General features: G+C 42.6%; 1 protein-coding gene across 2 annotated transcripts in view; it reads left to right on the top strand.

The window, feature by feature from the left end:
- Positions 1-12846, top strand: part of COL4A1 (collagen type IV alpha 1 chain) — a 158449-nt gene that overhangs the window by 55250 nt on the left and 90353 nt on the right. For both annotated transcript variants that reach the window (XM_016925527.4, XM_063792319.1), the window contains exon 2: positions 7943-8002. In XM_016925527.4, the coding sequence (XP_016781016.3) occupies positions 7943-8002 (60 nt within the window). The remainder of the gene's footprint in view (positions 1-7942; positions 8003-12846) is intronic.

Here is a 12846-nt window from a genome sequence, read left to right as displayed (position 1 = left end):
ATCTGCTTGCAGCTGGACAAAGACCAATGACCTGGAGGTGAAGTGCCGGTCTTCATGGTCATTCCCTCCAGGCCATCCTATTCCCCAAGCAGGAACATTTAATGTCCACCCCCGTTTAGTGGGAGAAAGGGAAGAAAAGAAGTGAAACATGAGTCAACAAAATTGTATGACAGGGAAAATGAGACCAGAACTGCAGTCACATGTTGTTCCTAAGAGAAGCCAAGAAAACACCCTCATTTCCTCAAGGCGTGTGGTTTCTTGGGAGCCTTTCTGCCCTGCAAACTCAGTCTCTAATTGAGAAGCAGAATAGAGCATGTACCTCACATGTACAAATCTTAGTCATACTACAGCACAGAGAGAGACATGTTACATATTAGAAATTCACTGTTTCTCACATTTTTTGTGCTTTTTTTTTTTTTTTTTTTTTTTTTTTTGCCAAGAATGTATCAACTCTTGTTGTTTTCAAATTAGGGCAGAAATATTGTGTAACTCTAAACAGTAGTAGGGACTGTTTTGTTTCTATGTCTTCCATTATTAAATGGAACAGAAATATTATTTTATTTACCTAAATTGTCCTTTCAGGGGAGTTAATGATGAATAATTATTTTCACATCTTTGGGATCACATCTATCTTACATTAGTCAAAACAAATGATGATGATAATAAAACAAATGCAGATGAAAGCACAATGACTTTGAGTTCTGTGAGAATAAGGGAGAGAAGTTAATTTTACCTTTAAAACCACAATACTAAGTATATTTTTGGAAGTTGAAAAATGTTATGCAAATGTAAGCTTTTAAGAAATCATTATTTGTACTACAACATTTGGCCTATATTTTACTATTTTTTAAGTAATTTTTAAATGCCATGGACACTTTTTTGGGGAGCTAATTTTATTGAAGTTTAGCAACTTACAGAAACATATCAAAGGCGAAGGGTACAGCTCAGTGCATTTTCCCCAAAGTGAACATAGCAGTGAACCCAGACTACGGACCAGAACATTACCAGAAGGCACGACGTCCCTGGGGCCCTCTTCTAGTCAGTAGCCCTCATGAGTAACCAGGATCCAACGTCATCTTGTTTGGCTTTGACTTTTACAGGAATGGAGTCACCCAGTTTGTCTTCTTTTGTGCCTGCTTCAGCTTGCTGCGGGTGCTGTAGCTGGCCTGCCCTGGTGTGGCCGGGGACTCCCTTCCGTGAATATACCCCATCGTTTCTCAGTCCCTTGAACTGTTTCCAGCTGGGGCGATTGTGGATAGTGCTGCTGTGAACAGGCTTAAGCACGTCCCTTTTTCTCTAATTTTATTGAAATACAACAAAGTGCAAAAATCACAAGTGCACAGCTCGATGAGTTTTTACCGACGTATACACCCGTGTAGTCACCGCCCGCAACAAGCAAAGAATGTTTCCTGCACCCCAGAAACCTCCCTCGTCCCTACCTTTGCCACCCCCCCGCAGAAGGTCATCACAATTCTGACTTCTTTCCCCCATAGACAGATGCCTCCGTTCTTGAATTTAATATGATGGGATCATACAGTGTGTGCTCTCTCTGGATAAGTTTTAAGATTCTTTTTTAGGGCATTCTTGGGCCCTGGGGGTCCATGGAGATGAGGAGAGCCATTTCACAGAACCTCACAGCCACAGCGGTTAAAACAAGCATGACACAAGCAGCACAGCGGCAAACAGGACAGAAGCTAGGAAGTCCATTCTCCATGTACAGTCTTTGAGGTTTCGCTATCCGAAAAAAGTGTGAGTGCCTGCTGCATCTGTGTGTAGTTATCTTTTATTCACCACACCAGCATTTTGTGTGTGTGAATGAAGTGGAATTTAAAATAATAGAATTGAGGCTGGGTGCGGTGGCTCACACCTGTAATCCCAGCATTTTGGGAGGCTGAGGCGTGTGGATCACTTGAGGCTAGGAGTTCGAACCAGCCTGGCCAACATGGCGAAATCCCATCTCTACTAAAAATACAAAAAATTATCCTGGCATGGTGGCCCGGGCCTGTAGTCCCAGCTACTCGGGAGGCTGAGGCAGGAGAATCGCTTGAATCAGATGGCAGAGGTTGCAGTGAGCCGAGATCGCGCCAGTGCACTCCAGCCTGCGCGACAGAGCGAGACCCCGTTTTAGAATTGAAAAGATGAGACCCCAGCAGGACGTGATGAAGGTCAATGACGTGATGAAGGTCAATGCGGTTTTGTCCAACTTGCCTCAGTTGGAGCAACGTACCAGTGCGTCCCTGCTGTGTGGCCGTGGGGCTTATCCCTGGGAGTGGAATTTGGGGGAAGGAGCCGGGGCCAGGGCCCAGCTACCGCGGAGGCGGCTGAGCGGCTTCCAGAGGGGTTGGGAATGTTCCGCTCGCAATCCCACCGGGAGCGTGTGGGGCCCGCGCTTGCTGCGCACTCTTAATTCTGCCCAAGTAGCCCTAAAATACAGTCTCTTGCCTCCATACACTTATTTAGTTGGGTAGGGAATTATTTAAAAGACTCCCCGAGGAAGTGCTGCAACCAGGAAGAGCCCTCGACGGCAGTATCACCAGGAAAGTATTTTGACATTTTGCACAGCATAGGGAATGCGAGAAAGAATTTGAAAGATAAGCTGTTTAGACTTGGCAGATCTCCACATGTCCCTATTTGGTGGGATGTGAAACACATAAAAATTGTTAAAGCCGCAATGTTAAAGGTCTATTTTCCATCAAAAGCAGGAAAAAAATCAGAAAATTGAGGACTTCATCCTGTTTAACTCATTCCAAATATGCCTTCATCAGAAGACATGTCCCAGTTAAACTGTATAACACTGCACCCTTCTCCCCTCCCTCCCTCCCTCCCTCTCTCTCTGCCACACACACACACACACACACACACACACACACACGAGTAGCATAGCAGCTGGTATTCTTCGGTTCAGTTAAAAAGGCATTCTCTAAACAGAATGAGTGAGCTTTCCTCTTTTTGCATCCTCTCGAATGGAATTCACTGTAATCTTGAGAAGAGCGCCCTCTTGGCCTGTAGATGCGAGAAAACCAGAAATAGGCTTTATTTCTTATTAAAACCATTGACTTCTCTTCCTCCCCTTTCTTCTTTGGCACTCGTACTGTGTATTGTAAAATCTTTGTGTATTTTAAGAACTTAATATACTTTATAACGTGAATACTGATGGTGGATCTCTGAATATCTTAATTGGAGCATGAAAGAAAAGTTTCACAGTATTAATTATTTTAACATATCCTGAAAAGTTTAAGAGACTTTTAGAGAATATAAAAGATATTTGGTTTAGGGATTACTTTGTATACCTTTTGCATTCCTTTCATATTGTATTTTTTGTTTTTGTTTAAAGCTGATCTCTGCTATTGAAGTTATGTGTGCGTGTGTGTGTCTGACAGAGTCCACTGGGGACTATTATTATTATTATTTTCTTTTCTGTTTCAAACACAGTTAATTCAGTTCAGCTTCCATTTGGAGACAACTTATTATACTCTGTAGGCCACATGGTCTATGGGGAAGAGGCTAAAAGGACTTTCAAAACTGACTTGGTTTTCATTAAGTTTGTCTACAGTTTTAGGAGCATAAATAATAAATTCACCCCCAACACCAAGAGCTTTCTAGGGTCCTCTTTTTCCACATTGGTCTGGGGTACCTGTGTTGCTGTTGTCCATGGCTGGTCTACTTTTATAGGAGAGACCGAGACCCCCGCCTTTCTTTCCTTTGAGAACTCCCAGCCATATTCCCCGTCTTCCAAGTGGAGACTGCCTTCGTGACCCACTTTCATCCTCATGACCACTCGGGTTAAGTGTGTGCCTCACAGGAGCACAACACAGGCATTGCTCCAGGAACTTGGAACTCATTGACCCTAGAACACCAATGAGGGGAAAACCAGGAAGAGGATGAGTACCGCACAGAATGTACCAGTTCTTCCCATTCTAGAATCTGAAACAGATGGTATGGGAGCTTATCTGTGGGGTCATCCAGACACGGGGAGAATGCAGAGCCCTCATAAAAGCCCTCAGATATGCAGCCAGCAGGGAGCCGGTGGAGTCCACCAGTCTGCATATAGCTTTAGATTTTTCTGGGAGTCCAGATGCAAGGTGTATTTCCTCAGGAAATGATGAAATGGTGACATAGCTTTTCACGTGTCAGGTCACCAATGAAATTGTGAACCTGGGTAACCTGCATTATTTATGTACCCCTTTTAAACACAGTAATTTACAACAGTGAATTAAGACTTGCATTACCTGACTTTTATTTTAATTCATCATTTGAAGCTTATACATTACACCTGAGTGAAGGGGGTACTCAGGTCATCTTTTGTATTTTTTTTTTCTTTTTAGCAGTGAACCATTGAACTGCAGCTAAAATACCTTCATATGCCAGGGTGAAACCTAGCACGGGCCCTTATATGACAGAAAGGACCAGAATAGTGATATTTTAAAATAGATTTTATTTAACAAAGTAAACATACATCTTAGGATATTTGTTTGTCATTCTTGTCATTCTAAAGGCTGGTTTTTTTGTTTTTTTTTTTAACAAAACCATTTACATAAAATGCTAGGCCACCCAGAATGTGACACAAAAATCATGATCTTAGACATCTTTTGTTCTGAAAAGCTAACCCTAATTTAGATATTTTTGGAATGATCAATTTTTTAGAATTGCCTTCTGGGGTGAGAATTGATAATCAAATTCCCTACACACATAAAGCCATACATGTTTTTGGTCCAGGATTAAAAAAAATTACATGCTTATGAAAAAGCGTAAGGTGGTGGGGGAAGGCCGGGGTCGGGGGTCAGTCCTGTCTCATCTCTGATTTTCCCCAGTGTTCCTTAGTACCTGAAGTGGTCCCCAGGGTAAAACTACCCACCCGCCTGTCACCGGCACCGGCTGGGGGTGTTTCTGTACCAAAAGCACAAGAAGCGTCTTGACCCGGGTCCACAGTCACAGCCTTGCAGCCTCTTATCTGCAGTCCCAGGCAATGGAAGCATTCACGGATGGCTTAAGGGCCCAGTTCCAGGAAATTCATTTTTATAACCTCCCTCAAATTGCAGAAAGATAAGCTTCTGAGATTTTATCAACCTTTCAGAAAACTCCAGATCACCAAATAGCCATTTTCAGCTTCAATCCCTTAAATCCCTGCTTAATCTGCTCTTTCCCAGAAAGCAGCAATTGACTCACAAGTCGAAAATTCACACTACTTCAGGCTGGTGTTGAGTTTCTGCCAGCTAAGCCCAGATGACTGCTGGACATTTCCTAAATGGACTCTGCAGATATATGAGACTTAGCCTGGTGGGTTTTCCTTTTGATATCTGTAGGAGGGGGATGAAACACAGCAGAGTTTAAAGAACAGAGATGTGTTTCCAAACTTGGCTCAAACGCAAACAGGTTGTGGGCAGTGGCATAATCCCAGCAAAGAGGCTGCCCCGAAACTCCAGGGACTTGGAGATGACCTGGTGATGGAATAGCTGGTCTGGACGGCTCCAGGTGTCAGGTGCCAGATGCCAGCGCATTCCCCAGAGTCCCCAGCTCTTCCCTGGCTACTCTGTGATCTGGAGCAGTCAGGTAATCATTGCCGAGTTCCCTGTTTGGAGCTTTGTCCCACAGCGCTGTTGTGCACGAATGCACTGTGGTTGAGGTGCGCGGTGCCACTGGATTTCCATCTACAGTTGTTACTTAAGGTTGCTTAGGTGGGTAACACCAGTAACAGCACCAAGAATACAATCATAATTGGGTACTGAGTTCATCAATTCTAAGATGTGCATTTATTGATGTTTTAACAACTCTGGAATTGGGATAGATCTAACAATTGATAATGTGTCATTGTTTAATTAGTACCCTTCTTGATTTCTTAGTATGGGTTTTACAATTGGTGTCGTCTTAGATGAAGTACAGCTCACATCAGGCTCAATGCTACGGGAGCCTGGTGTGAGCTGTATGTGGGGCTGCCTCCAAAGCACTCAGGGTGTACCGGGGAGACACAGAAGTAAACAACGAGAAAGGTGATAAGCCTGACAATAGAGACATGCAGTCAGCAATTCGCAGGAGCCAGGTAGGGAGCAGGTGACCCTCACCTGGGGATTAGACACATGGTAGTGCTGGCTGAGTTAGGTACCTCTGGTGAGGTCTCTCAGTACTGGTATTTGTCCATTTTGGAAGAACCTCCTGGAGCACAGGTTACAGATTTTGGCCTCATCTCTTTGGATGCCTCTGAGTGGTCACCAAAACCCAGATTATGAAGCAAATCTGTGCACATGGATTGATTTAAAATGTTAGGAGGTTATGAGAGTGTAGGCTGAAAATTGCCTAAAATGTGAGTCAGAGAAAAACACAGACCTATCATCTCTGGAGTTTTTTTGGACTGTTGTCAGCAGTCCCCATTTCCAAAATATAAAATTGAGAACAGCTTACTGTCTTGGAGGCACTTGTTCAGATTTAGCTTTACAAAATAAATATCTCCAGATGTGATTGTTTTATGCAGGCGTCTCCATGGCAATGCAGCTGAGGCTGGAATATGTTGTTAAAAATATACACTTTGCATGATCACAATACTATTAGTGGCATGATTTTATTTTCAGGAAATGATAATCACCTGAAGTAGAATATAAGTAAACATTTTATATCAGACTTAAAGCAGAGCCTCTAATAAAGCTTATTAACCCGATTATTCATCTCATACCTCTTTACATTCTGTCCACAATACCTGTGTCTGTCATGGTTTAAAATTGGGATTCTTCTAAGGAAATTGCAAATGCGTATATGTACCGACGTATTTCTATCTTTTCATGTGATGACAATTTTACATAATGGAAATTGAAGTTGGGTTCTAATTTCAACTTTGTCCTAGCGTGTTATAATAAATCTTCTAATTCAGTTTCCACATCTGTAAATGGGGATGGCACTACCTATCTTGAAATGCTTGTTATGATCATTAAATAAGATGATCGCTGACTGTGCGTGGCACCTGGTAAGCGTTTGAACACGTGGTAGCTTGCTTCCTTTCCAGCTTTTATCACAGGCTTGGATTCATTTCCTTCCATTTTAAACGTTAATTTTTATGTTAGAAGTGAACTACAGGCTGGGCACAGTGTCTCATGCCTATAATCCCAGCACTTTGGGAGGCTGAGGCGGGTGGATCACGTGAGGTCAGGAGTTCGAGACCAGCCTGGTCAACATGACGAAACCCCATCTCTACTAAAAACACAAAAAATTAGCTGGGTGTGGTGGCGGATGCCTGTATTACCAGCTACTTGGGATGCTGAGGAAGGAGAATCACTTGAACTGGGGAGGTGGAGGTTGCAGTGTGCCAAGATCACGCCATTGCACTCCAGCCTGGGCAACAAAAGCAACACTTTGTCTTAAAAAAAAAAAGTGAACTACAAGAATATTTTGTTGTTGACTGTTCTTTAATGTGACGTTCAAGCTTTAATTGAATTCAAAAAGGAGTTCTTTAAGATTGGGGCTTATAAATCAGCTCATTCCTTTATTCTGTTCTGTACAAATTTTTTTTGCGCGGCCGTGTGTCCTTGAGACCAAGTCATTGGGAGCTCTCAGCCTCCACGGTCTTAGGTCTGACACCTCTAAATAAGAAGCATGACATTTGGGTAGCTTTGCAAATATGGGTGTTGCCCTGTTAAACTAATCCCCGAGGGAGTCAACTTCAAATAGAAATTAACAAAGGGCAAAAAGTATAGGTGACATTGTTCACTTTTTGGGCTGAGTAACACTTGGATTTGTTCTACTCAAGGATTTTTTTTTATCTATTTGGGCAGGGGATCTGCACCCTAAGTGGAACTGCATGACAGCCCCGTGAAAACCAGTGCAGATAAGATTGTGTCCGAAGGACAGGGCAGGCTTCGCTCATAAACAAGTCAAGATGCCAGAACCATCTCCATTTGCATAGTGCCCTCGCTTTGAAAGTGTTCTTCTATTTAAAGATGTTTTCTTTTCCTTCCAGGGTGGCTGTGCTGGCTCTGGCTGTGGCAAATGTGACTGCCATGGAGTGAAGGGACAAAAGGTGAGTTGCCGAAATTTAAATCACAACATTTCTTTGTGAATTGGACAGTAAGTACTACATTAACAGTAACCGAATAATCAGCAATTCAGGTGAAAGCCTTATTACTGTTTTGATAATTTCCCCAGAGCAATACAAATGAAGCCAAACCAGGCTTGACATTACTTCTGAGTAGTAATATTATTATAATAGCTCTTCTCCAAAGAATGTAATAGTATGTGGCAATTAATGTAGAAAAAGATATTTGGTTTATTTTCCTTTTTGACTCTTGGTAGAAAATCTGTTGAATCTATCGTACTTTTTCGAATTGATGTATAAGAACTAATTTTAGCATTTTTCCGGAAAAAGAAACTAGTTCCTATTCTACTTGAGGACCTTCTCTTCAAATTAGTATTTTTAAACCATCTTTTAATCCATCACATGCTTGTCTAGATTTATTTATAAAAATATTGCTTGGGAAACTTAGTGTTTCCCAAATGTAAAATTAAAATGTATTTCTTTGCAAGCAAACTGTTCCCCTCCCTTTCATTTAAGAACCAGGGCTCCAGATAAAGATAAGTTTCTCTGGAAGGCAAGTTGAATCTGTGCATTTCAGTTGGTTGGAAAGACGGTGCCTGGCTGTTTTTTTATCCAGAAAACAGTGCAGCATCCTGGTACTGTCTGTGGGTCACCGTGGAAACCAGGTGTGGCTGTGAGGAAACGCCACCACCTTAAGCCACTCGGCCTTTGGTGCAGGTGCGCACAGCAGGTTGGGACCCTGTAGAATGGAGTGGATGCTCTGTAGGATACTGTTTCCAGAAAGCTGAAGGTGTCATTCTGGCCAGCGTGTGAATTCTTACTTCCCTCCCTGGCATGCCAGAGGTTTTATGGGGCCACAGACTGATGCTTTCAAAATTCAGCAAATTCTAGTTTACAGAAAATTCTGTGGTTTCTTTTTGGCTATTTGCTGAAATGCCAACATTATTATTTTAAAAAATATGCCTGATAGGTGGTGGCACTAGTGTTACCTGGATAGTTTTTGAATGAATGGAGTATGTAAGGAGAGTTTCACATCTTTTCATATCAACTCTAGTTTATCTTCATGCTCTGTTCTCTTACTTTGGAATTTTTCTAGCGATTTCCAGTGTGCATGTTCAAGAGTTATTTTAAAGTAGACGCAAGTGTTTCTCATGCCACAGACATTTTGTTAAAAACCTAACTTGAAATATACAAGTGAGTTCACCAAACTCATAAAAATGTCCTTAAAATGATAAAATGGAGAACTTTGGGGTCCCGACAAAGAGGAATTAAGGCCTGGATCATGATTACCTCTGTTTTCCATGTGACTTTGAAAGCAGCAGGGCTGGAGCCAAGTTGGCCCTGCTCCCTCCTAGGGACAGCAGGGTTGATGTCCACCTCCATTTCCATTTGCTTCTGTCCAGCCGGCAGGCCTTGGCGGCCCCTCCTGGCTCTGGAGCTTTACATACTTTCTTATTCTATCCGCATCTATAAACTTATATATATTTTTTAGGCCAAGCATGGTGGGTCACGCCTGTAATCCTAGCAGTTTGGGAGGCTGAGGCAGGAGGATCACTGGAAGTCAGGAGTTTGAGACCATCCTGGCCAACACGGCGAAACTCAGTCTCTACTAAAAGTACAAAAATTAGCCCAGCGTGGTGGCACACACCTCTAGTCCCAGCTGCTCAGGAGGTTGAGACAGGAGAATTGCTTGAACCCAGGAGGCGGAGGTTGCAGTGAGCCAAGAACACACCATTGCACTCTAGCCTAGGCGACAGAGCAAGGCTCTAACTCAAAACCAAAAACCAAAAACCAAAAAACTTGTAACTTTTTAAACGTAATTTATTTCAGTTTTTCCCAAAAATCCACTCGTCAAAACATGACAAGGGAGAATGATAGGGTGTAGCCTTCCCTACCTGTGAACTGACATCTCCACAACCTGATAACACCCCTCAGAGCCAAGCCGCTTCCACTCCGAGTGGACTACACATGTGTGGGGAAGGCAGGGAAGGCGGTGTCCAGCACCTGGCCTGAAGGAAAGGGGCCGCCAACATTTCGTCTCAACGTTGCCCAAGGAGGAGCCCTTGCTGGGGGTGGCCCCCTCTGGCCAGGCGAGGTCTGTGCCTGTCCTGGCTTGGAGCCTGCGTGGGGCCTGCGCCCTGCTTAGGACAGGAAGGCGGAGAAGTGTGGGGCCACGTGGAAGTTGTGTCCCGAGGGAGGCTCCATGCCAGCTTCCTATAAGGGCCAGCTTTAGCCTTGACACTGGGAGTCAGCAGAGCCCGGGCCAGGACTGGGATGGAAGGAGCAGGATCCTGCTCCCCTCCTTGTGTGGCCTTAGCCAGGTTTCCCACCAAGGGACCCAGGCCAGGGAGCCCAGCACCTCCAGGACTTTTTTTGGCCTGACCTGCTCCTCTACACTCCTGTTTCTCCATTGCCAACTTTGGGGTTCTTACTGTTTTTTAAAAATTTTTTTTTAATTCCATAAAGAACATTTAAAATAAAATGCTAGCAAGCTCTACCTTAGACCATTCTGAATTTGTGATTTAAAAGGCAATGATGATTGAATGGATTCAGAAGGCCTCTTGAAGTCTAGGCCTAGGACAATAGCTAAATGGTTTAGTATTATATCATTTTAACAAAAATAGAGAAGGTCTATTTTTTTCTCATCTTGAGCATAAACATTTCAGGTCCTATGGTTCACACAGCATTGAGAAGGGGAAAGAGCCCTTCCTCCCACTGACAGAGGAAATTTTAAACAAACTTCCCCTTATTGTCTTGGAAATCCTGTTAAAATAATCAATTTAATGATGTAAAATGCCTCAGCTTCACTGAGCTAGGGTTTCCGATCTGGTTCCCTTTCTCTCATCCCAAAGTCAGCTAAGAAAGAAATGTACTCTAGGCTGGCAGGTCAAGAGAAGAAGTGGATCCTCCTCAGTGGCTGCCACCTTCTACCTTCTGCACTTCCTGCCACCTTCTGCATTTTCAGAGCGTCCCAGCCCTAGAAATGCCGACCTAGTGTAAAAACAAAATGACTAAAGGGGTTGGAATAATGGAATACAAATCTACTGGTTTAGATCACTAGTCTGCTTATGAGCTGCAACTGAACGCCTTCTATCCTCATAGAAATTATTTTGATATTCTCAAATGTCTACACATTAAATTGATTTTGATTGGTTGTTCTTTAAACAGGACAGTAGGAGGCACAGCTCAGATGCAGTTAAAGTTACCAAGCTGGGTCAGAATGTCACAGCCTTAGAAATTTGGAAATTATTACTTCTAAGACATATTTTCCCACGTCTCTTTGAGGAGCACTTTGACACTATTATTTGCAAACCATCAGTATCCTCAACAGAAACTGGAATATCTCCAGTACAAATCTCTTTTGACTAAGTTCTGCTTTCTATGGCGATATGACAGAATGGACAAAATGTCTTATATTCTATAGATACTATAAATACATTTTAGTGCAACAGATCATTGCTGGTGTTATAATCTCATAGTTTTCAAGTAATCAATAAATACTAGATAGCTTGATCTGAGTTCAACAGTTAAATTCAGCAGGTTTCTACTGGATTTCAGAGAGTCTTTGCTGAGTTGTTTATTTTCCCACTTGCTTGGAAGGCCACTCATATCTTCAGATGTTTTCTGTTAGGTAATTAATTTGGCCTTGCACACAGTGGCTCTGTGCTCCTCCAGAGACTGCGGCAGTGTGGGAATGCTGTCTGCTTGTACTGATTAGGGTTTTGAATGCTTGCCTTCACAGAAATAGCCAAAAGTTAAGCTCTTCTTTTGAGTGATAATTTGATTTTCTCAAGTATTTAAGATAGTAGGAAAGGCAACACATTCCCAGAAGTTACTGCTATATGCTAAGGAAATTAACCGTTTATATTTTGCTAAAATAGAGTTTGCACAAGACGTCTTTCAAATAATCTAACCTGGGAGCCCACGTTTCCATAACACTATCACCATAGTCTGTGACCCTGCAGTGTCCAAAAAAGGGAATTTAAAGTTAAACTAGAGATGGAAGACTGGTGTACGTAAATAACAAGGCGAGAGTAAACCATCAAATTCCAGGAGAAGCTGTTGAGAAAACAAATACAAAAGTCTTTCTGAGAAGGAAGTGATCCCTGGGACCTGGAGCATAAAATCAAGGGACAGCTTCCCCAATTCAGCAGGACCCCAGCCTCTCATGTCCTCACTAATTTACCAGGCTTGCTTGGATATAGACTAGGTTCTTCTGTCACACGTACGTGTGAAGACACATGTTAATTGAACTGCATTAATCAGAGAAAACAGCTCTTGGGACCAGTTGATAAATGCTGTCATGACTAGGTTCTTCTGTCACACGTACATGTGAAGACACATGTTAATTGAACTGCATTAATCAGAGAAAACAGCTCTTGGGGCCAGTTGATAAATGCTGTCATAGCAAAGATTTGACGGTTTCTACTATAGTGACTCTAAAAAGGGACATTCCCAAGCCACAGTCTTGTGAGCAGAGTCTCAATTAAGTAGAATTGTAGCATTTCTAGTGAGTAGTGACAACTGTGTGGATATCTCATACCTTCTTGTAATACTTTAACCCTGCTGATACCCAGATCCTCAGCAAGGATATAGAGAAGCAGCACATTATCCTGTTATTACTAATTAGATTGTCTATAAATCACAGCTCCTGTCCACATTGGCTCTGCATTGCAATAATATTGTCATCAGATAGAACAACCAAGACTGCTTTCCAAGCAGAGAACTTTGAAAATGGCATTGCTATCTGTCTGTCTAAAATGTGTATCTTATCTGATTTGAAAAGGCTGGAGAAGTCTGTGGCCAATCTGGAAGTGATTTCATTGCTG

Source organism: Pan troglodytes, chromosome 14 (genome assembly GCF_028858775.2).
Source record: "Pan troglodytes isolate AG18354 chromosome 14, NHGRI_mPanTro3-v2.0_pri, whole genome shotgun sequence".
Taxonomy (NCBI): domain Eukaryota; kingdom Metazoa; phylum Chordata; class Mammalia; order Primates; family Hominidae; genus Pan; species Pan troglodytes.
Note: the sequence above shows the minus strand (reverse complement) of the source record. Positions and strands in the feature narration are given on the sequence as shown.